At 37.5% G+C, this 22,232-nt stretch overlaps 3 protein-coding genes across 4 annotated transcripts in view; 1 reads left to right on the top strand and 2 right to left on the bottom strand.

The window, feature by feature from the left end:
* Positions 1-478: 478 nt before the first annotated feature.
* ubxn1 (UBX domain protein 1) lies at positions 479-5,883 on the top strand. The gene is made up of 9 exons (XM_073820722.1): positions 479-537; positions 619-672; positions 834-946; positions 1,063-1,147; positions 1,238-1,429; positions 4,632-4,683; positions 4,783-4,905; positions 5,262-5,439; positions 5,556-5,883. The coding sequence occupies exons 1-9, from the start codon at positions 479-481 to the stop codon at positions 5,594-5,596; spliced, it is 897 nt and encodes a 298-aa protein (XP_073676823.1). The 3' UTR covers positions 5,597-5,883.
* A 413-nt stretch (positions 5,884-6,296) lies between these two features.
* LOC141288810 (pre-mRNA-processing factor 39) lies at positions 6,297-15,237 on the bottom strand. Of its 2 annotated transcripts, none has more exons than XM_073820977.1 (14): positions 15,178-15,237; positions 14,100-14,338; positions 13,888-14,013; positions 13,482-13,600; positions 11,224-11,391; positions 10,681-10,864; positions 10,490-10,594; positions 9,752-9,988; positions 9,116-9,242; positions 8,705-8,976; positions 7,998-8,182; positions 7,114-7,185; positions 6,855-7,023; positions 6,297-6,760 (listed from the first exon to the last, which is right to left on the bottom strand). In XM_073820977.1, exons 1-14 carry the CDS (start codon positions 15,233-15,235, stop codon positions 6,686-6,688), a joined length of 2,136 nt encoding a protein of 711 aa, XP_073677078.1. In that variant the 5' UTR covers positions 15,236-15,237; the 3' UTR covers positions 6,297-6,685. The 2 variants fall into 2 exon arrangements, with proteins under 2 accessions (XP_073677078.1, XP_073677079.1); XM_073820978.1 differs by having other exon boundaries at positions 6,297-6,757.
* A 272-nt stretch (positions 15,238-15,509) lies between these two features.
* ganabb (glucosidase II alpha subunit b) overlaps positions 15,510-22,232 on the bottom strand; it is a 12,449-nt gene continuing 5,726 nt past the window's right edge. Inside the window, exons 11-23 of the mRNA XM_073820217.1 lie at positions 22,147-22,225; positions 21,797-21,876; positions 20,582-20,722; positions 20,000-20,096; positions 19,789-19,890; positions 19,098-19,341; positions 18,914-18,978; positions 18,741-18,817; positions 17,441-17,515; positions 17,247-17,360; positions 17,040-17,152; positions 16,830-16,930; positions 15,510-16,721 (exon numbers count right to left, since the gene is read on the bottom strand). Coding sequence (XP_073676318.1) covers positions 16,615-16,721; positions 16,830-16,930; positions 17,040-17,152; positions 17,247-17,360; positions 17,441-17,515; positions 18,741-18,817; positions 18,914-18,978; positions 19,098-19,341; positions 19,789-19,890; positions 20,000-20,096; positions 20,582-20,722; positions 21,797-21,876; positions 22,147-22,225 — 1,395 coding nt within the window. The 3' untranslated portion in view covers positions 15,510-16,614. The remainder of the gene's footprint in view (positions 16,722-16,829; positions 16,931-17,039; positions 17,153-17,246; positions 17,361-17,440; positions 17,516-18,740; positions 18,818-18,913; positions 18,979-19,097; positions 19,342-19,788; positions 19,891-19,999; positions 20,097-20,581; positions 20,723-21,796; positions 21,877-22,146; positions 22,226-22,232) is intronic.

The following is a 22,232-nucleotide window of genomic DNA, read 5'->3' as shown; positions in this document are numbered from 1 at the left end:
AAAATGTCGTTACTGATATACAAAAGCGCTATTGCTTTATAAAGAAAATTCTGAACCGCTCTCTATCAGATACTAGTTATGCAAAAGAATAATTAACTGTTGCTGGAGGGTGTTCAGTGTTAGCCTGCCAGCTAACTGAATTTGATCATGTATCTATCAGTATAAATATAAGATGCTGCCATATATATTTTAATAATTTCATTAGTGAGATTTGATTACGAATGATATGAACCTGTCATTCAGAAGAGTAGAGTAGAATTAATTAATCTCATTGTTTCGAGCTGCAATCACTTCAGCATCTAACTATATGCCTTGTTTTGTATATTAAGTTATAAAATATTTATAAAAAGCTTTAAGCTTTTTTCTCGAAGGAAGCTTTCTGAACAAGCAAAGGATGTTTTATATTTATTTTCTATTTATCTGTGAACGTACTGTTACAGTGTTGTTATAATGCTATAATAAACTTATTTTCAGCACAATGGCTGAGTGCACTACATTAGACAGTTTGCTGGAAATGGGCTTCGACAGAAACAGAGCGTAAGTGATGATTTTTCAACAGTGACACTGATGTTTACACACTGATCCAGTACTTTCACTCACCCATTGATTGTTATGTAGGGAGAAGGCAGTAGCACATACTGGAAACCAGGGCATTGAGAGTGCAATGGACTGGTGAGTCATATTTTTTTAATGCATTTTTAAAAAAATCTGATCGCCAGTGATCACTATGCATATAATTGTTCAATTTAAATATATAACATTTAATGAATAATAATGTGAATAGATAAAAATACCTTTTTAGGAGTTGCATTTACAATTCTGTAACTGTACAGGTTAATGGAGCATGAGAATGATCCAGATATAGATGAGCCTTATGTTCCACCTGCTGGAAATACTCTCGGCACAACAGAAGAACAGAGCCAGGCTCCTACAGAAACTTCTGAATGTATGTACCTCTGATGCTCCTCACTCTCAGTTTCATGGAAATCAACACAAAGTCGTCACCAAACACAAAATGTTACTTTCTCTTTCATTCTTGTCTTTAACTGAAACAAAAAACAGCCGCTGAATTTGCTGAATTTATTGAAGAAGGGGGAGATGGCAATAAAGCTATGACAGAGGAAGAAAGGCAGGAACAAGTAAAACGGTTTGTGCTTTGTGCAGCTGACCTTATGTATTAACGTAAAAAACACAATTAAAAAAAATGATTAAAGTCTTGCTTACCCCCCCCCCTCAGGCTGGAGGAGTTGATGAAGATGAGACAGGAGGAGAGGAAGGAGAGAGAGCGAAAAGATGAAATAGAAAGAGAAAAGCAGAGGAGGAAACAGGGCCAAGAGCTCCTGCAGGTTAAACAGAAGCTTCAAGATGACGAAATGAAGAAACTAGCGGACCTACGCAGGAGAGAGAAGATGGAGGACAGGCTTGCCAAGTAAGATGAACACAGATGCATTTCCTGTTTACTTATGATTAAGCACTACAGTTAAGTTTGATTCAGTGGTTCTCATTCTTTTTAATTTAAAGGCTAACCACTGTCCACTCCACTTTGTGATTTACGGATGTTTTTACCCGAAGCAAAAAACTATGGAATTTGTAAAAGAGCCAATAGTAGTTAGTGTACACAATACCAGGTTTATTAGGCATCTAAATTAGGAAGCAAGCTAGAGAAGAGGAAAAATGCAAAGATTTACTCCCATTCTCTACCTGATAACATCATTTAGAGGTTTGCATACAGTAAGTCACAAAAGTGAGTACACCCCTCACATTTCAGCAACCATTTTAGTATATCTTCTCAAGGGACAATGCTATAGAAATGAAACTTGGATATATTTTAGAGCAGTCAATGCGCAGCTTGTATAGCAGTATAGATTTCTTGTCCCCTGAAAATGACTCGCATTCGATATTGAGCTCGATATGGCATAGCTTGTCAGAGATTTATGTCTCTGTGTATTAATTGCCACACCAGCGGAACCTGAGCGGAAGGCACGTGATGGAGATTTACTACTAATCAAAGTACCGGCTTCATTGACTAAACGCGCCTCACAATATCGTTCGATATATTGTCCAGCCCTAGTCGTGGCCAAAAGTTTTGAGAATTACATAAATATTGGAAATTGGAAAAGTTGCTGCATTTCAGTAATCGTCTTGTTAACTCAGGTGAGAATGATGACGAGCACAAGGCTGGAGATCATTATGTCAGGCTGATTGGGTTAGAATGGCAGACTTGACATGTTAAAAGGAGGGTGATGCTTGAAATCATTGTTCTTCCATTCTTAACAATGGTGACCTGCAAAGAAACGCATGCAGCCATCATTGCGTTGCATAAAAATGGCTTCACAGGCAAGGATATTGTGGCTACTAAGATTGCACCTAAATCAACAATTTATAGGATCATCAAGAACTTCAAGGAAAGAGGTTCAATTCTTGTTAAGAAGGCTTCAGAGCGTCCAAGAAAGTCCAGTAAGCACCAGGATCGTCTCCTAAAGAGGATTCAGCTGCGGGATCGGAGTGCCACCAGTGCAGAGCTTGCGCAGGAATGGCAGCAGGCAGGTGTGAGCGCATCTGCACACACAGTGAGGCCAAGACTTTTGGAAGATTGCCTGGTGTCAAGAAGGGCAGCAAAGAAGCCACTTCTCTCCAAAAAAACATCAGGGACAGATTGATCTTCTGCAAAAAGTATGGCGAATGGACTGCTGAGGACTGGGGCAAAGTCATATTCTCCGATGAAGCCTCTTTCCGATTGTTTGGGGCATCTGGAAAAAGGCTTGTCCGGAGAAGAAAAGGTGAGCGCTACCATCAGTCCTGTGTCATGCCAACAGTAAAGCATCCTGAGACCATTCATGTGTGGGGTTGCTTCTCATCCAAGGGAGTGGGCTCACTCACAATTTTGCCCAAAAACACAGCCATGAATAAAGAATGGTACCAAAACACCCTCCAACAGCAACTTCTTCCAACAATCCAACAACAGTTTGGTGAGGAACAATGCATTTTCCAGCACGATGGAGCACCGTGCGCGACTGTACAGTACATAATGGAATCCATCTTTCCCTCAATGAACTGCAGCTCCCCAGTACCAGGAACACTCGTGCAGCCTCAGACCATGATGCTACCACCACCATTCTTGACTGTAGGCAACATTTTTTGGTACTCTTCACCAGGGCATCGCCACACATGCTGGACACCATCTAAGCCAACAAGTTTTTCTTAGAGTCTCATCAGACCACAGGACATGGTTCCAGTAATTCATGCTCTTGGACAGGTTGTCTTCAGCAAACTGTTTGTGGGCTTTCTTGTGAGCCAGCTTCAGATGAGGCTTCCTTCTGGGATGACACCTATGCAAACCGACTTGTTGCAGTGTGCAGCGTATGGTCTGAGCACTGACAAGCTGACCTTCTACTTCTGCAACCTTTAAAGCAATGCTGGCAGCACTCATGCATCTATTTTTTTTGAAGCCAGGTTCTGCACCTGACCCACAGAACGAGTGCTCAACTTTGTTGATCGACCCTTGCAAGGCCTGTTCCGAATGGAACCCATCTAGGAAAACCTCTGTACGACCCTGACCACTGTAGTGTAACTCGGTTTCAGGGTGTTATTGAACTTCTAATAGCCTTGGCCATCTTTGTGGAGAGCAACAATACTATTCCTCAAATCCTTAGAGAGTTCTTTGCCATGAGGTGCCATGTTGAACATCCAGTGCTCAGTATGAGATAATTGTACTTAAAGCACCAAATTTTAACTGCTCTAATAGAAGATACACAACTTTGTATGGTCCTGTCAGGCTGAAAAAATATAAACATGATAAATAGGACATGTGGCTTTGCATGGTTAAACAACATACTGCTGTTACCACTTATGGTGTACTCACTTTTGTTGCCAGCTATTTTGACAATAATGGTTATATGCTGAGTTATTTTCAGAAGACAGTATATCTTTACTGCGATACAAGCTGCACACTGACTACTCGAAAATATATCCAAGTTTCATTTCCATAGTATTGTCCCTTGAGACAAACGCTTTAGTGAGATACTGTGAAGATAAAAATGTATATTCATTTTAAAAAATGTCCATGGACTTTTTTAGTATCAATTTACATTACTTTTCCAGGTCTAGAAATTCTACTTTTAAAATTAAAAAATTAAGATTTTTTTAAAAGTAAAAACCTACCCTCCTAAGTTATTGTTGCTATCTCTGACAAAAACAGTGGTGCTCTTACATACTTAGGTATGAAACAAAGTCTCAGCTTTAAAATGTTGTAATTTTTTAAAGAAATTCTAACAATAAATACAGTTTTGTGTATTCCTTTAGTAGATTAATTATCATGTGAACCGATCTTTTCTTTTCTCATTTACTTAAAGCACGAAATAAACATGAACATCCAAACATATTTTATTTTAACCGCGGAAAGACATCAATACACACAATCTTTCAAGTTTAAATCCACCAAAATTAATCTACTCTCCTGCCTGATTTGTTTGTCTGACAAAATGGCGGATTTAGCATTATGATTGGTCAGATTGCCTGTCAATCAAACTGTTTATAGAAACTTAATTTTATTGCTCATTTTATGTCATTTTAAGTCATCTTGGATCCTCAAAGTTGACAGCCACTAGTAATAACATGTAATTCTTTGTCAGGCAGCGAGTAAAAGACAAGATTGCACGAGACAGAGAGGAGAGGGCACAAAAGGTATTAATGCTTTTACTTTGCCCAGTTTACATTTTTATTGGTTTGTGTGCCTACTAGAATATCAAGTATATAAATAATAAATAACAAAAACATCTGCAGTTCGGAGGCGGCTCATCAAGCACAGGTTTGTCATCTCCCCCCTTTGAAGCTCCTCTGCAGTCTCCACCTGAGAACCAAGGGGCTCCTCCTGCTAAGAAAGACTACGATGACTGTCGGATACAGGTACTGCCACAAAATGAAGCCACCTTTCACTCATAACGCATTAGACCTAAGACTCCAGGATGATGTTGAACATCAGATTAAACAGATAGAAAAAATTTCAAATTGGATTTTTAAGGTACTTCAATGATGAATGATTCCACAAAAATGTAAAATATTTTTTACAAACCTGTTTTGTGCTTTGTCATTATGGTGCATGGAGTGTAGATTGATTGTTGAGAAAATAAAAGTAATTTAAAGCAGTTTAACATAAGGTTGCAACATAGAAAATTAAAGGGGAATGAATACTTTTGCAATGCACTGTATGTGGGAAAAAAAAAAAAAGTCAAACTCCTCTCTTAACCTCTTTTGGTCATAAGGTGCGTCTTCTAGATGGATCCACTTTGAGCACTGTGTTCAAGGCTCAGGAACCTCTGGCTGCTGTGAGAGTCTACGTTCAGATGAACGGGGCAAACGGACAGGATTTCAACCTCATCACCCCGTATCCCAGACGCGTTTACACAGATCTAGACATGGAAAAACCCCTGAGTGAGCTGGGTGAGTAATTTAAGGCTGATGTCAACTAGTGATCTAGAACTAAAATGATCCCACTTGTTTATCTCTGTGGAATTATCCTTAACATTTGGCATTTATGAATCTTGTCTTACTTACAGGTTTGGTGCCTTCTGCCGTCCTTGTGGTTACCAAGAAATAAAGCGAAACACTTATAGAAACAAGTTGTTCTTCCAGACGTCAATGCAAGATCAAACAGATTTCTTTGTGGAGACTATGAATCAGTGGACTGCTACTGCAATGAATTCACTTAAAGCGCCAATGAATGCAATGAATTGATCAATAATTTCATTAAATGTAAACCTGTTGATACTGCTTAATAAAGGGTCAAAAGTGAGTTTTCACAATGATGAACCTTGAGAAGGTGGTGTTACCTTTCTGTTTTGCCACATGGAAAAACCTTTTGAACAATAAAATTCATATTACTCATCTTAGTCTTATGATTTGATTTTATGTTGGCTTTGGAGGTAAAGGCAAACTCTGTAAACGAGCAGAAGCTTCTGAACAGTGAATATACAGTGGCTTTTAAAATATTCAATATCTAGAATTGTACTATACCAAATTGTAATATTCATGTTTGAAAAGGGTTTAAAAACCTTTAACACATCATAGCAAATTTCCTTTACTATGTAAAGCAGTGGTTCCTAACCTTTTGATAAATGCACAAATTGTTTATATACATTAATAATACAGTTAATATAAATTATATGTTAATAAAAAAAATTAAGGGTCCTGGCTGAGAATCACGGATGTAATGCATTAAAAACACTTCTGAAAGTCTCTTCAACAGCTGCCAACATCTGTGCAAAGTCATTCAAGTAAAAACTTAATTACAACATATCTGAATTTAAAAAAATGTTTTGTATTATATTTTATTAAAATTATAAGATGGTGACTGCACAATAAACTGAATTTTAAACATTTTAAAATAAATTGGTACAAAATGGTTAACAGAAAAATGTTCACAATACATTTCAGGGAGTCAATAAATGTGACATAATTCACAGATAAATTACTTAAAAACCAAGCATGAACAGGTATATATATATATATATCTACAAATGCATTTTAGGTTGTAAGGCAGCACTTAGTACAAAAATTCAAGGAAAGAGAGGGTAACATCCTTTAAAAACATAATAGGTTTGTACATTTTATCCCGCACAATCGACTGGCTCAAGTTACGCACTAGATCACATGAAGCAGCCCCCCAGACCTTCATCTTTAAAGGGATTTAGCTGGGAGGGTAGTACTGATTGTATTGGCTCCAGGGGTTTTGGTAGCTGCCATACCCTCCATACTGTTGCTGCTGAGACAGATTTTAAATCATAACTCATTAGGTTTGATGCAAGCCTCCTACAAGGTAAATGCAGTGCTTTAACCTGGTATACATTGTTTTTTACCTGGTACCAGCTGCCATAGCTCCCATATGATCCGCTCATGTCTCCGCCCATCATAGAGGGAGGTGGTGTCGTCATAGGAATGTGAGGCATTGTGGGTGGAGCAGTCTGTGCCACTGTCGAGGCAGATGCATCATCCATTTTGCTCATCTTTTCTGTGTCATCATTATTGCTTAAGGAAAAACACAAATGCACATTTAAAAGGCGTTCACAAAACTGAATGTCAACAGGAGATCTCTGGGTTTGTTTTTTTCAAGCTCACCCATTCTCTGCTTGTCTCTTTGCATCATGTTCCTTCAGCAGCTTCTGGTGCTCCTCATACATGCTCAACACACTGATGATACACAAGAAAAACATTAAGAAATGTTTAAAGGGATAGTTCACCCCAAAAATGAAAATTTGATGTTCATCTGCTTATCCCCAGGGCATCCAAGATGTAAATGACTTTGTTTCTTCAGTAGAACACAAACAAAGATTTTTAACTCAAACCGTTGCAGTCTGTCAGTCATATAATGGCTGTCAATGGGACCCACGGCTTTGAGAGTCACAAAAACATACACAGACAAAACCAAATTAAACCCTGCGGCTCGTGATGATGCACTGAGGTCTTAACACACGAAACAATTGGTCTGTGCAAGAAACTGAACAGTATTTATATCATTTTTTACCTCTGATCCACCGTAATGTCCAACTATCCTAAGCGAGTTTGCTCTGCTGTCCTAAGCGCGACTCTGCATAGACAGCAATGCAACTGACACATTCAAGGCCCAGAATGGTAGTACAAACATTGTTAAACTAGTCCATGTGACCAGTGGTTCAACCGTAATGTTATAAAGCTACGAGAATACTTAAACAAAACTAACTTTATTCAACAATTTCTTGTAGGTGGTAGTTGTGTTGCTGTCTACGCAGGGTCAGAATGCTCTTGGGTTTCATCAAAAATATCTTAATTTGTGTTCCGAAGATGAACAAAGGTCTTAAGGGTTTAGAATGACATGAGAGTGAGTAATTAATGACATTATTTTCATTTTGGGGTAAACTATCGCTTTAAGTAAACTTTGTGATAATACTTTTGTAATTTATCATATGTATTTTTTAATCACTTGCGCTATAGCTACTTCCACAATAGTCCAAATTAATTCTGACCTCTGTACTGTGGTCCCAAAGTCCTCAACAAATTGCAGGCCACGCTGGGAGAAAAGGATTTTAGTCTTCGGGGAGAGAGGAGCAGCAATAGCTTTGGCCACACACTGCAGAACGACACCTCCATTAGCCCGCAGGTCACCTGACATCTCCAGCTCCAGAAGATTCTGATACAATCTACAGTTATCCTGAGGATCATTAGAGGAGTCATTAAAAAAAAAATATTGGTATTTGTGGTGCATCATATTGTGATAATTTTCAGCTCTCTTATGCTCACCAATCCTGCATTTATTTAATCAGAAATACAGTAAAAACAGTAATACTGTAAAATGTTATTTAAATATACTATAAGGAACTGTTTTCTTTATATATATTATAAAATGTATTTATTCCTGTGATGGCAAAACTGAATTTTCAGCAGTCATTACTCCAGTTTTCAGTGTCACATGATCTTCAGAAACCATTTCTTCTTATTATTATTAATGTTGAAAACTGTTTGTCATCTTTTTGTGGAAACCGTGATTCTTTAATATATATATAAAGTTCAAAAGAACAGTGTTTATGTAAAATATACATTTTTGTAATATGATAAATGTCTTTACTGTCACTTTTGATCAATTTAATGCATCCTTGCTTTTTTTTTTTTTATCTTACTGATGCCAAACTATTGAAGGGTAGTGCGTATAAAATGTCAAACGCTGGTGTTTTACCGGACTCAGCTCTATAGCTTCCTGTAGAACAGTGCGGGCCCTGGCAGGGTTCCTGCACAGCTTGTGAAGAAAGCGAGCCAGTTTGATGGAGTAGAAGGCATGAAGTTGAGGGTTGTCTTTACTCTGCTCCATCGTCTCCTTTAGCAGTGCCTCCGCCACATCCAAACGTCCTGTTCTCCGCTCTAGACCTACTCTTCTCAGACGCACTGCAGCCAAACCAGGCACTGTCATCTCAAGTGATTCTAGAATATGCTTTGCCTCCGAAATATTACCTATGGGAAAAAGAGAAATAAAGTCAGAGAATGTAATGTACATGTTCTGCAGTAGCTGATAGTAATTCACATTTTCATGAAATCAGTTTTAGATTATAGGCTAGTGTATTTTTTTTCTATGCTAAACTTACTGTCTCACCATGTTTTTCCTCAAACGAGGCCCAGTGAAGATGGATGCTATGTTTGTATGGAAGATGAATTTGACAAGCTCTGCGGTACACATTACGCACATCCTCCAGCCCGTGTGCTGCCAGGTAATGCACATACTGTAATACACATAAATAGTTTACAAAATGCAACAAAAAAATCTTACAATTCAGCAATATTGCAAAACAGCTTAGGAACACAAATCAAAATATTTTTGATGAAATCTGAGAGCTTTCTGACTCTGCATAAATGGCAACACAACTGAAACACTCAAAGCCCAGAAAGGTAATAAGGACTTCATTAAAACAGTCCATGTGACATCAGTGATTCAACCTTAATTTTATGAAGCTACAAGAATACTTTTTGTGTGTAAAGAAAACAAAAATAGTGACTTCGCTGCACATTCATTACTGTGTTGAGGTACTCTTGTGAAAAATGTCAAAAGAATCTATGCAGGGTCAGAAAGCTCTTGAATTTTATCAAAAATATCTTAATTTGTTTCAAAGATGAACGAAGGTCTTACATTCATAAATTTGGAACAACTTGAGGGTAATGATTAATGACAGAATTTTCATTTTTGGGAGAACTATCTTTTTAATAGCAAGTTGTTGGATCTCCCTCCACTTACTTTATTCCACAATTCTTCATAGAGTGCACAAGCAATGAGACAGCGTTCAAACAGAATCAGAACTCTCTTGTGCCCAGCTACACACTCTTGTTTTAAACCTTCATGGCCTTCCATAGCCGCCCCTTCAGTGGCTACTGCTGCTGTTTCAGCTTCGGCAATCTCCCAATCCAGATAGCTTTGCCAGGCTTTCAGCTGGGCTCTATCCAGAGGCTTCACATGGAAATAAGGCCTTTTAATCTGGGAAAAAAATGAGAGAAGCATTCAAGCTACAGGAAGGTGATTTGACAGAAAAATATCATACACTACCAATACACAGTTCATAAGATTTTGTCTGGTTAGTTATTTTTTTATTGATAACATCAGTGTTTCCAGAACCACTATTAAAGGGATAGTTCACCCAAAAATAAAAATAAAAATCTGTCATTAATTACTCACCCTCATGTTGTTCCAAACCTGTAAGACCTTTGCTCATCTTCAGAACACAAATTAAGATATTTTTGATGAAATCCAAGAGCTTTATGAACCTCCATAGACAGCAAGGGTCCTACCACAGTCAAGGCTAAGAAACGCAGGTCTATGCAGGTCAGAAAGCTCCTGGAGCTTAATTTGTGTTCCAAATATGAATGAAGGTCTTACAGGTTTGGAACAACATGAGGATAAGTAATTAATGACAAAATTTTCATTTTTGGGTGAACTATCCCTTTAAGCATTTTTCAGAGAAACAGTTCTAGAACTTACAGCATCTTCAAAGTTCCATCTCTTCCTGACTTCTGCTTCATTTTGTTGGTACACTTCCTCCCTGCTGACCGACAGGAGCTCCTGCATCTTCTGCACTGCGTCTTCCTGCGTAAAAACAAGTTATGGGTTAAAAGAATAATTTCTAGAGTATCACATAAACTGAAAAAAATTACAGATGAAAAGTGAGTTACTGAGTCTTTTCCATTGTCTGCAGGCTCTTCCTCTCCTGGCGGTCTCTCTTCTTCCTCAGCACTGATACCAGTTCTTTCTTTTTTGGCTTGAATCTGGCTCTCTTTGTACTCATTTCTCACCTTACCGTACTCCTCAGGGGACAGGACGTCCTGAGGCGGATGCGAGGTTAGGTGAGATTTCAGTCTGAGAGAAGAGACAGAAATTCAGAGAACATCAGCCTTGTTCAACATACGGGTCATCATGATTTTTATGGACTCTGAAAGCAAAAGAATTTTTGTGATATTTTGGTGATCTGGATTTGAAGTGTTTAACTGCAGGTGTTTGACAGTTTACCAATTAGGCTTTTGTTGATGCATTCAGCTGCATCTAAATATAAAGGGGGAAAGAGATCACAGAATATGAGCGTGAGAAGAAATGGTAACAAATTCTCACAAATCCATGCGTGTGTGTGTGGCATGTGGATTATGTGCCTCAAATCTGAGGAGTTGTGCGAGGAAAAAATTATGTTAACACATATAACATGATCCGTGAGCATAGCGTACTTTTCATAATGTGTGTTGTAGAGCTGCGTGGGGACCCTCAGTACTCGGTCGTAGACCTCAGTCATGAACTTCAGGTTGCCCTGCTCCTTCTCCCACTCGGCGTACAGATCCCACAGCCTGTCTGAATGGAAGTCCCAGCCAGCGGCTGCAACTGCCTCCTCAAACACACTGAGGAGAGGACAAGACATTCATTTTCATGTTATATTGTTTCTTGAAATGTTTTATTGCTGTAAAGAATAATGTTTAAAGTTACCATGAAATCAAAATTGCCCACTCTTTATTTTTTATGGAATGCTACCTGTCACTCACATGAGAATGCCCCAATTAGCAAACAACAACTGTCCCAAATCAATTCCAAATGGACAAAAATCCCGCCCTACCTTTTTTCTTGTTTAAGAAGCCATTTTATTTGGATATATGTCACAACAGGGATAAAAAAAGAGAGTATCCTACAGATAAGTTTTAAAGGTGAGGTGACATATCATGAAAATCAGACTTTTTCCGTGTTTAAGTGCTATAATTGGGTCCCCGGTGCATCTAACCACCCAGAAAACATGAAAAAGAACAACACAATAATTTTTTGGCAAGCCTTTCTCTGCAAGTTTGTCAAAAAACAAGGCGATCAGATTTTGGATCTTATTATAATATTACCGCCCCTTAATTTGCATGTTTCCACCCATGACACCGACAATTTTTTCGCAAGCGAAGACGGCGTTCCAGTTCTAACGGCGCCATGGCAAATGCTTGAGCAAAGCAGGAACAATCTCACTTTTCTAACTTTTCTGTCGTTGGCTGCACAGACGAGCACAGAACACTATTTAGAGTCCCAGCCTCAGAGGAGTCAAGAGAGCAGTGGATTTATTGATTTATTTACTGTATATTACACTCCTGTCACACAGATCTAATATAAACATGCAATTTCTTTCCCAGCTGTTTACCTTCACAGACATAACCGACTGTTTGTGTAACTCCTTTGTGTTTGGAACATAAACTTGTGTGTATTTGACAGTTCAAGCGCAACAAGACATGAAAGAGAACTTAGTTTAGTACTCGCATTCCGTGTGACAGCCGCTTTCTGTGTGCGTGCTTCGGATGGGTGTGCTCCAAAAATTGTATATCAGAAGTGTAAACTGATATGGCTTTAAAACACATGATTTCAACATGACAGACATGATAATCAAAACCAAACAGATGTGTTTTGGCAGAGTATCCAAGGTACTAATCTAGAAAAGGGGGTGGGGAGCAGCAGCTCATTTGCATTAAAAAAAAGCACAAAAACAGTGTGTTTCTGCTTTCACTCAAAATAAGCATTTTCAAAATATTATAATAAATGTGGGTTATTTTATAAACTGTGGGGTATTTTGAGCTGAAACTTCACAGACACATTCTGGGGACACCTAAGACTTATAATACATGTAAAATGGGGCATAAAAGGTCTACTTTAACTCAAGTCTTCAATACACTCACAAATTTCCAAATCTGAACCTATTTTAAAACACTAGGCATCATATACTTGCCAACTAAATGATTACAGAGAAAACCAGGGGCATCCTACACTAAATGACTGAGGATCAGACTTTCAGGTTATTCTGAATACAACAACTAATGCAGAAACATGTACCTTGTTGCCAGGCCATGCATGACAAATGAAAACAATGTGTGCTGTAAAAATGATTATAAATATCAAACATATTTGATATCATCTGACCAGACAAATTCATTTTCCGGAAGCAAAAAATAAGTCTGTGTCCATTATACACTACTTGATTTCCTATGAAATCTGTCAACTTAACCTGAAGACTGGTTCTGAATTTCAGCAACTAGTGTCAACTTGTACATTCTGTTAATCAGAGCAAAAAATCTGAACAAAAATTGTACAATGTATTCCAGCCTTAACTTTGCATCTTTGGTGTAACTGTTAAGGAGAATAACTGTATCGTTAACGTTATTAAGACACTAAATAGCATTAAACCTCCATATTCTTTTTGCTTGTTGTAAAAACACTTTCTGAATTCTGGTCAGAGCTGTGACAAAGACACAACTAAGGTTATTCAATAAGCGCTTCCCCTGCATCTATCTCTTGGCGTGTAAAGTTAACTTGCCATCAGTGCCAACTGACTTTCAGACAAAATCCATTATTTCCTGAAAACAAAACAAATGGAATCTAACAATACTACAAAATTAAAACCACGAAAAAGTTGTAATTGCATACTAGGAAAGAAAGGTCGCAAAGGTAGTGTTTCTTTTGTATACGGTACCTGCGGATGCGCCGTGTTGACTCAGGCAGGTTCATGTTGAGTGTTCCCAGCAGCAGGTTGATGTAGTGGATCCAGAGATCAACACTGAGAGGGATGGCCTTCAAACCTCGTTCACACACCTGTCAAATAAACCAAATACAGATTTAAATCTCCGCTACGTATTATGTACAACGTATTTTCCAAAAGTATTCCAAAAGTGAATACAATAGTAATGACAACCATAAAGATTTTGGGATAGTTCACCCAAAAATGAAAACTCTGTCATTAATTATTCACCCTCATATCGTTCCAAACCGATTAGACATTCGTTCATGTGGGTCAACTATCCCTTTAAGTAATTTTCTGTTTTGAGGTTGTTCCTGTTCTTTCGTATTTGACTGAAATGTCCATCTATGCATGTTCTTACCTCTTCAGCCTTATCAATGTGACCGGCCCGTCTCTCAAGATCCGCAAACTTTTTCCAGTAACCGTAACACAAAGGATACCTCAGCAGAAACGCATTTAGGGCTTGACGGCAAGCTCTCATGTGTCCCTGCAATAAATAATGAAATAAAATCATTAAACCAACTAACATTTTGGTTGCCACAAAGCAATGCAGTTTGTTTACAACACATTCACCTCTTGTTCACAGTACTGCAGGAGGTCAGTCCAACTGTTGAAATCTTGAGGATTGTCGCTGGTAAGTTTCCAAAGTCTCTCAAAGTCTGCAGGCATCTCTCCCTCGTCCTCCTCTTCTCCTTCAACTGTGTAGGATGCCGTTGGGGCAGCGGTGTCTCTTCGGTCTGCATTACTTTCCGCTGACTCCTTAACATCTGGCTTGGGAAGGTCTGCAACCTCAGGTTCATAAAGCTCTGTCACTGAAAGAGATGTGTTTGATTAAATTGACTGCAGTTTAATTCACTGTATTAAATTAGGTTATGATGTAGAATATAGGGATGGAATAGTTTATCCTAGTCAACTTATGATGCTAAAATAGATCAAATTAAATCTCGCTGACATAGGTGACCCTGCACAACAAAACCATGGGTAATATTTGTAGCAATAGCCTACAATACATTGTATGGGTCAAAAAGATACATTTTTCTTTTATGCCAAAAATCATTATGATATTAAGTAAAGTTCATGTTCCATTAAGATATTTTGTAAATTTCCTACCGTGAATATATCAAAATGTAATTTTTTATTAGTGCATATCGCATTGCTAAGAACTTAATTTTGACAACTTCAAAGGCGATTTCCTCAATATTTTTTTATACCCTCAGATTCCAGATTTTCAAGTAGTTGTATCTCAGCCAAATATTGTCATATCCTACCAAGCCTAACGTTATTTATTCCGCTTTTACATTATGTATAAATCTCAATTTCAAAAAAATGACCCTTATGACTGGTTTTGTGGTCCAGGGTCACGTCACACATTTTGTGGACGACAGGTAATTTATTAATTAACCATTTACAAAGGTTAGTCTGCAACTTTATGTTTGTATTAAAGTATACATTAAGTGTCAAACTACTCTTATGGGATAAAAATATTCAACTTTGAATCAATAATTCAATCTCTATGTAGGTCGTTAGCTATACTATGAACAGGCGTTCGTATATTAACGGATGTATAAAGCTTTTAAGAAATGAACAAGACATACTATTCATACATGCTTACAAAACTCGGTATTTTATTAGGTAACTTTAAAAGGGAAACCTGGAGGGTTTGTGAGTTCCCCGTTGTTGCCCAGGTCTTCCGTGCCTTCCGCCGCCATTATTTACCGCACAACAAATGACGCATTTAATGTGCGACCCCCGCTCTTTCATTTTACGTAATCATCATACAACTACTGTATGTACAGAGATGAGTTGGACAATCCAAAAGCTCATAAAACTATGTCATTGTGTAATGTTTACAAGATATTTATTACTCTGTAACTACTATTTGCACACCTGACTGTACTATCCCCTGGCATTTTTTTTTTCTGTATGTTCTTTATGGCAAATAAAAAAAAAAAAAGATGAGGGAGATGAGGGAAAACGAACAAATGCAGTTGGGAATGTACAGCAATTTTTATTACCATCTCATTTGAACACTCATTAATCAGGACTGTAGACATTACATTTTTCCTCACATTTTCAGAGCTTTCAGGGTCACCCTCAAATGGAATGAAACAAAGTGGAAAATCAGCAACACAGAGCAGTGATGTGAGATGGTCAAAAGGGAATGTACACAAAGCCCTCCTTCGTGAGAGGCTGTGCTTAAAACATTTACTTCAGTCATTCTGACAAGATATCAATCATTTTATAGTGGATGACAAAATTAACTTCACAAATCTTCTTCCCCATCACAGTAGATTAGGTTGGAACAATAGTATAAGTGCCTGACTATTTCATTCTGCTTTGTTGGCTCAAAACAAATCACCCAACTCTACCTACCCCAAAAACAAGATATGCAAGTGCTTAGAAAACAAAAATGTACACAATAGGACAGATTAAGTGGGTTACTAACCTGTTAAATGATGCATACCCAAGATCCCCCACCAAATAAACTAAATAGGTCATAAGCAAATAGAGCTTATTAGTAGTCTCCAGTAAAGAACTTACTTTTTCAAAACTGAACTCTCAAACCCCTAATGTGATCATAGGTAAACCTTTTTCTAGAGCTTTAGTATTTTTAAACTTATAAAGCAGCAATAATTTGTGAACCTGTTGTCATTTTATCTTTAAAAAGGAGAAAATCTACAAAATTTGTAGACCAATTCACGTCAGTAATGACTGGGTTTTCAACTTTACAGTTTACGCTCTTATTTGCTGCCCTGAAATTATTTAAATCCACTGTATGGTTGTTAATCTTATTTTAATACTACTTTTCACTACACAGAATTAAAAACAAAGCTTTTGACTTCTGAATGACATTACTACATTTAAAATGGAAAGTGTTTACTGTCTGACCCTGCCAGTTGGATCCATTTCTTTTTAGCACTGAGAAATATCTCCATTTCACCACTTATTCACTTGTGAATTGTTGAATTTGTAAGTGCTCAATGTGTTTATGAATTAAGAGTGAAATTTTCAACTGATGAAATTTTCAAGTGATTTTTTTTATAGATCTTGTGTCATCTGGCCCCGGCCGCTGTAGAGATCCAAAGAGCTACTGCAGCAGCAGGGTCCAGTCGACCCCAGCGTTCATTCCAGGTTTACGGAGGGTGAGCACTGACATGGAAGCATCAAACTCAAACTCCACAGGGGTTTCCTTGCCTGTTTAGGAGAGTATGAGAAGATTAGCATGCCACTGAAGTCATTTCCATTGTAACTGTAATTATTTTTCCATATTACAATGTTCCGAAGTACTGAATAATATCTTACCATTCATTTTAAGAACCACCTTACTGGGTTTGCTGGCACCCAGAATGAGAACTTTTTCAATCCATGATGAGGTTGAGAAATTACAATCTGGGCACAGGTTGCTGAGAGGAAAATGTATTTTTTAATCAAAACTACTTATACAGAATTGAAATTTAAAAAAAATGTTGAAACAATGAAGCAAATATGTAAAGGACAGATTTATATAAATACCTGGAGGTAAGAGCATTATTGGCAAAAGTGAGGCTCCGGTGAATTAATTCTTTCTTCGTATCATAGTTAAAACTATGGCCATCATCAATGTAGAGCTCGCCTTTAGCAAATTTCTAAAAAGAAAAGAAAAAAGTATAATTAATTGTATAATTTAATTCAATTTAATTATACAATTTAAGCAGTCAACAGAAAGAACTAGCTCTTTACCTTGGGGCTAAGGGCCACATACAAGGTGTATGGGTCATTTTCCATGCAGGCAGATGACCTTCGAACTCTGTCCTTGCGAGGGATGATAGAGCCACCACGCTGGAACACCGGAATCTAAAGACAACAACAACATAAATTATGAAGTGGATATAAAACTCAAAACATGTTTTTCTTGAACAAGGAGAGACTCTTACAGAGCTAAGAGTGACTGGGATGTAGAGATTCTGTGCACCATTGTGTTTTTGAAAGGTGTGGACATCATACCAAACCTGGATATAGAAAAAGAAAAACAGGATGAAGCATGAGGATATCTAATATGACATTCAATATCATATACATTTCCATTCATTTTAAAAATAAAGTTCTCATGAAAAGCAGAGTTTTGACATTGACAAAAAAAAAAGGCAATTAAAGGCACAGTTCACCCAAAAAATAAAAGTTCTGTCAGTAATTACTCGCCCTCATGTTGTTCCAAAGCTGTAAGACCTTTGTTCATCTTCAGAACACAAATTAAGCTATTTTTGATTAAATCCACAAACTTTCTGACCCTGCACAGACAGCAACGCAACTGACACGTTCAAGGCCCAGAAGGTAGTAAAGACCATGTGACATCAGTGGTTCAACCGTGATGTTATGAAGCTACGAGAATACTTTTTTTGTACAAAGAAAAAAAAAATCAATATAGCTGCAAGCAGTGATTACCAGGGTTCAAGTCCTTTAAGGCACTTAAGCTCATATAAAAAAAAAAAAAAAACATCAAATATCATTTAGCAAGCCTGTAACCACCTAAATTAATGATTAAAAAAAGCATGTTTTTTAAATTTTTATGACTGTTACAGTGCCAGCTGTGGTCCAATCTTCCTAAAACTTTGCATGCTTGTTTAGAATCACCTGTGCTCACCAGTATTTGTAAAGTTTTGAGTTTTCATTTAGGCTTTTGGGTATATTTGGACAGGCCCCTTTTCTGAATGACGCCGTTATAGCTTCCTAAAGGGTAAATTTCAACATGTTCTGATAATTATTGACCTAGAGAGACCAGAGAATTGCACTGCAGTGGTTTTTTATAGATTGAGGGGAAAAAACTAGGACTTACATTTGAGTAGTTATGGCCGCTTTAAGCTTTACAACTTTTTTATGTGACCTACTGTACATACGCACTGAGTTTTTTTTTTAAAGATTTCTCATTCCATTCAAATGTTACAGTCGTTTTAGTAAAAGCGGCCCTGCTCCTTTTTAAATGTTTTGGCGTCCTTTTCCAACGGACGGTCGAAAGTTTTTTTTTTTTTTTTTTGATAATTATTGATATTTACTCTCCAGAGAATGTTCCTGCATTGGTTTTGTTCCGATCAGGTGAAAAACCTAGGATTAGTTAAAAAAAAAAGTAGTTTTTTGAACCAAGGTCTTATGGGTTTAGAATGACAGAATTAGATTTTTGGATTAACTATCCCTTTAAACTTTAGTTTCGATTTCACGTATTAAAGTTAACAGTATCACCTCTCCGGCTCCAGGCAGATAGGCTGTGACTCCACGAGACCCTTCCTCAGTGACTGGGTGAGCCAACAAATCACTGCCTAAACAACAAAAAACATAATAAATTAGAGACTGACTGATCTTAGACATCTTTAACTAAAAAATTTATTTATTTATTTATTTTTTAAATGTCTGACCAATTAGGAATTCATCATCAATAGTGAAAGTTGCTGTGTCCTTGGGATAATCAACCCAGAGAGGTCTAAAACATGTCAGAAAAGATAAAGCACACTCATGTGAAATAAAGCAGTATTTATGACTACACAAAGCAATCTGTGTGAAATAACACCATAAGCAAGCATTCACAGGGACCTCGCTCACCTCATGACTGGCATTCCCGTCTTATGTGCTTGGTAGAAAAGCTGGTACCAGTATGGCAGAAGAGCATAACGCTGGCGGACTGCCTCCCGCATGAGTGCTGTGTTCTCAGGGCCAAAGAGCCAGGGTTCCCTACGCGTGGTGTCTAGATGAGCATGAGCACGGAAGAATGGCTGATACGCACCCGTCTGATACCAGCGCACCAGAAGTTCAGTGCTGGGATTCTTAAAAAAGCCACCTACATCAGCTGTAAGCAAGAAGAGAGATAAATGATTAGCATGATTACAAAATACAGGCAGATACATTTGCAACTTGTTTTATATTATTAAAGGGATAGTTCACCAAAAAATTTAAAATTCTGTCATTAGTTACTCACCCTAATGTTCTTCCAAACCTGTAAGACCTTTGTTCACCTTCAGAACATGTCACATTGACTATTTTAACAATATCCTTACTAGCTTTCTGGGCCTGTAACGTGTCAGTTGTGTTGCTATCTATGCAGGGTCAGAAAGCTCTCTGATTTCATCAAAAATATTTCAATTTGTGTTTCGAAGATGAATGAAGGGTTTGAAACAACAAAAGGGTGAGTAATTAATGACAGTATTTTTATTTTTGGGTGAACTATCCCTTTAAAATACATTTTCTCACAAAATCAGGCCTATTATTACCACTGAATAAACAGATAATTACTGACCTCCACAAAACGAGAAGCCCACAAGCCCAAGACTTAGACACATGGGAATAGAAATCTTGAGATGATCCCACTCAGCTGCATTATCACCAGTCCAAACAGCACCTGATAAAAATACACAAACCCAAATGTTTCTTTTTACACAACATGTACAATAAAATGATTGCAATGTCTCAAACTTTAAGTTCAGTGTGTAAAAACCACATGAATTTACCATATCTCTGAGAACCAGCAAAAAAGGCTCGGGTCAGCACAAAAGGCCTTTCAACTCCACCAGATCGCTGAATTTGGCCTTCGGCAGTGGCCATTTGCTGCAAAAAAGTACAACGAGGAAATCAAGGAAAAGAAGAGAATAATATTTCACTTGGAAGAATATTAACGCATTTAGTAGAGTATAAAATAGTTCCAACAATTGTATTGATGTTTCTCATTCTCTTCTGTTTTGTGGAAAACATTCCACATTTGTGACCCTGGACCACAAAACCAGTCATGAGGGTAAATTTTTTGACCTGGATAATAAATTAAAAATCTAAAGGAGAAAAAAAGCTTTATCGCCTTTAAACTTTAAGCATATTACTAATCAAAAATTATGTTTTGATAAACTGACAGTAGGAAATTTACAAGATACCTTCATGGAACATGATCTTTACTTAATATCCTAATTATTTTGGCATAAGAGAAAAATCAATCATTTTAACCCATAAAATGTATTTTTGGCTATTGCTACAAATATACCTGTGCTACTTAAGACTGGTTTTGTGGTCCAGGGTCACACTTTAACACATCAGTTCCTCACCACATAAAGTCCATAAATATTGTGGATCTCTCTGTGCTCCCATTTTCCATGTAGTGCATCTTTGTGCATGGTGACCTCTGGCCCATTGAACACGGATGGCTCGTTCATGTCATTCCAAGTAAAGAGATTCTCCATCGAACCCTGAAAAGCAACATGTAAAGTGACAATGGGATTTGTTTGGCCATTTTCACATTTTTTAAAATGGGTTGATAGGACAGTTAGTTGACGGAAAGCAAAGTGCAAGAGAAAGGGGGGATTGGATCAGGTTAAGATCCACTCAAACTTGGGATGCTCAATGCGCAACAGCTCAACAGTCAAACCAAAAATTATTCAGACACCAGATATAATCTTTTACTAGTGGGTGCAGGGCACTATAATTCATTTATGTAAGTGAGAATAGCAAAATAAAGTTAACTGTGACATATTATACCCAAACAATCTTCATACAGTGGACTACCAGTAAAATTAATAAAAATTTGGGACCAAAAAAGTTGTTACATACCTTTCTATCAAAGTTATCTGACATTACCAAGATGAATTTGCTCTGACACAGTTTAAATCTAAGTTCTTGTCATATTTTATTACCATTTTCTAAACTACAGCAAATAAACTGATAATGTGAGAAATGTTGAAGGCGTCTCACTAAATTTTGATTTGATCGTAAGTTGTTGCGCTGACTGGCCATTTTCACTTTCAACACTGTTTCATAACCACGTGATTCCAAATACAAAGAAATTCTGTTCACACTGAAAGCAAAACTGCAGTGCAGTAAACTGGAAGCACAACTTTGGACTAGTAAGATTTTACAGTTAAATGAAAACTGATGTCACAATGTCCTTGACAGTCTTCTGCAGTCTGGTATACAGTTGAGTAGCTTCACTTGTGCTGTGTTTACTTTGAACTTATTCTTAATCTCTGATTTTGTGAGTGTAAGCACTTTACACTCTTTTGAAGCAGTCATGTGTAGAAGGGAAATGCTGCACAAAACAAAAGCATCACCACATCCTGTCTGAGTGAGAAGATGGGAAAAAACAGAGGTAGGGCTACAACATCTGTTTCAATAATTTATTTGCAATTCCTAGAACTTTAGAACAAGAAGGAAATCAGTGTAGCTAACACGTTTTTTAAACAAGAGGGTTATGACACAAGAGTTTCAGATTCCATTCCTAGTTTAGGGCTTTCACTATGAAAAGACTGAGAAAATAAATTTCTCACCTCATACTGATCATAGGCGAACATGCTGGCCCACCAGGCCCGCATTTCTGGATTTGTAAAATCTGGGTAACCAGAGTTTCCTGTAATAAGACCAAAGATGCATTTAAACTGTAAACAGAAAATCAGCATATTAGATTAATTTCTGAAGGATTGTGTGCCACTGAAGACTGGAGTAACGGTTGCTGATAATTCAGCTTTGCCATCACAGGAATAAATTATAATTTAAAATATCAAATCAAAGTATGAATATCAAATTAATGAACCCTTGGTTAGCATAAGAGTCTTAGAGGCCCCAAACTTTTGATCTGTAATGTATAAGCAACAAGTACATTTAAAAACAATCTACCCACCTGGCCAGCACCAGCCTTCATAATTCCTGCCATCTTTGTTCTTAACGTAGAAGTCTTTAGAGGTAATCTCGTTGTGGATCTTGTAG

This window comes from Garra rufa, chromosome 16 (assembly GCF_049309525.1).
Source record: "Garra rufa chromosome 16, GarRuf1.0, whole genome shotgun sequence".
NCBI classification, from domain to species: domain Eukaryota; kingdom Metazoa; phylum Chordata; class Actinopteri; order Cypriniformes; family Cyprinidae; genus Garra; species Garra rufa.
The sequence above is the reverse complement of the archived record's forward strand: the minus strand, read 5'-3'. Positions and strand labels throughout refer to the sequence as shown.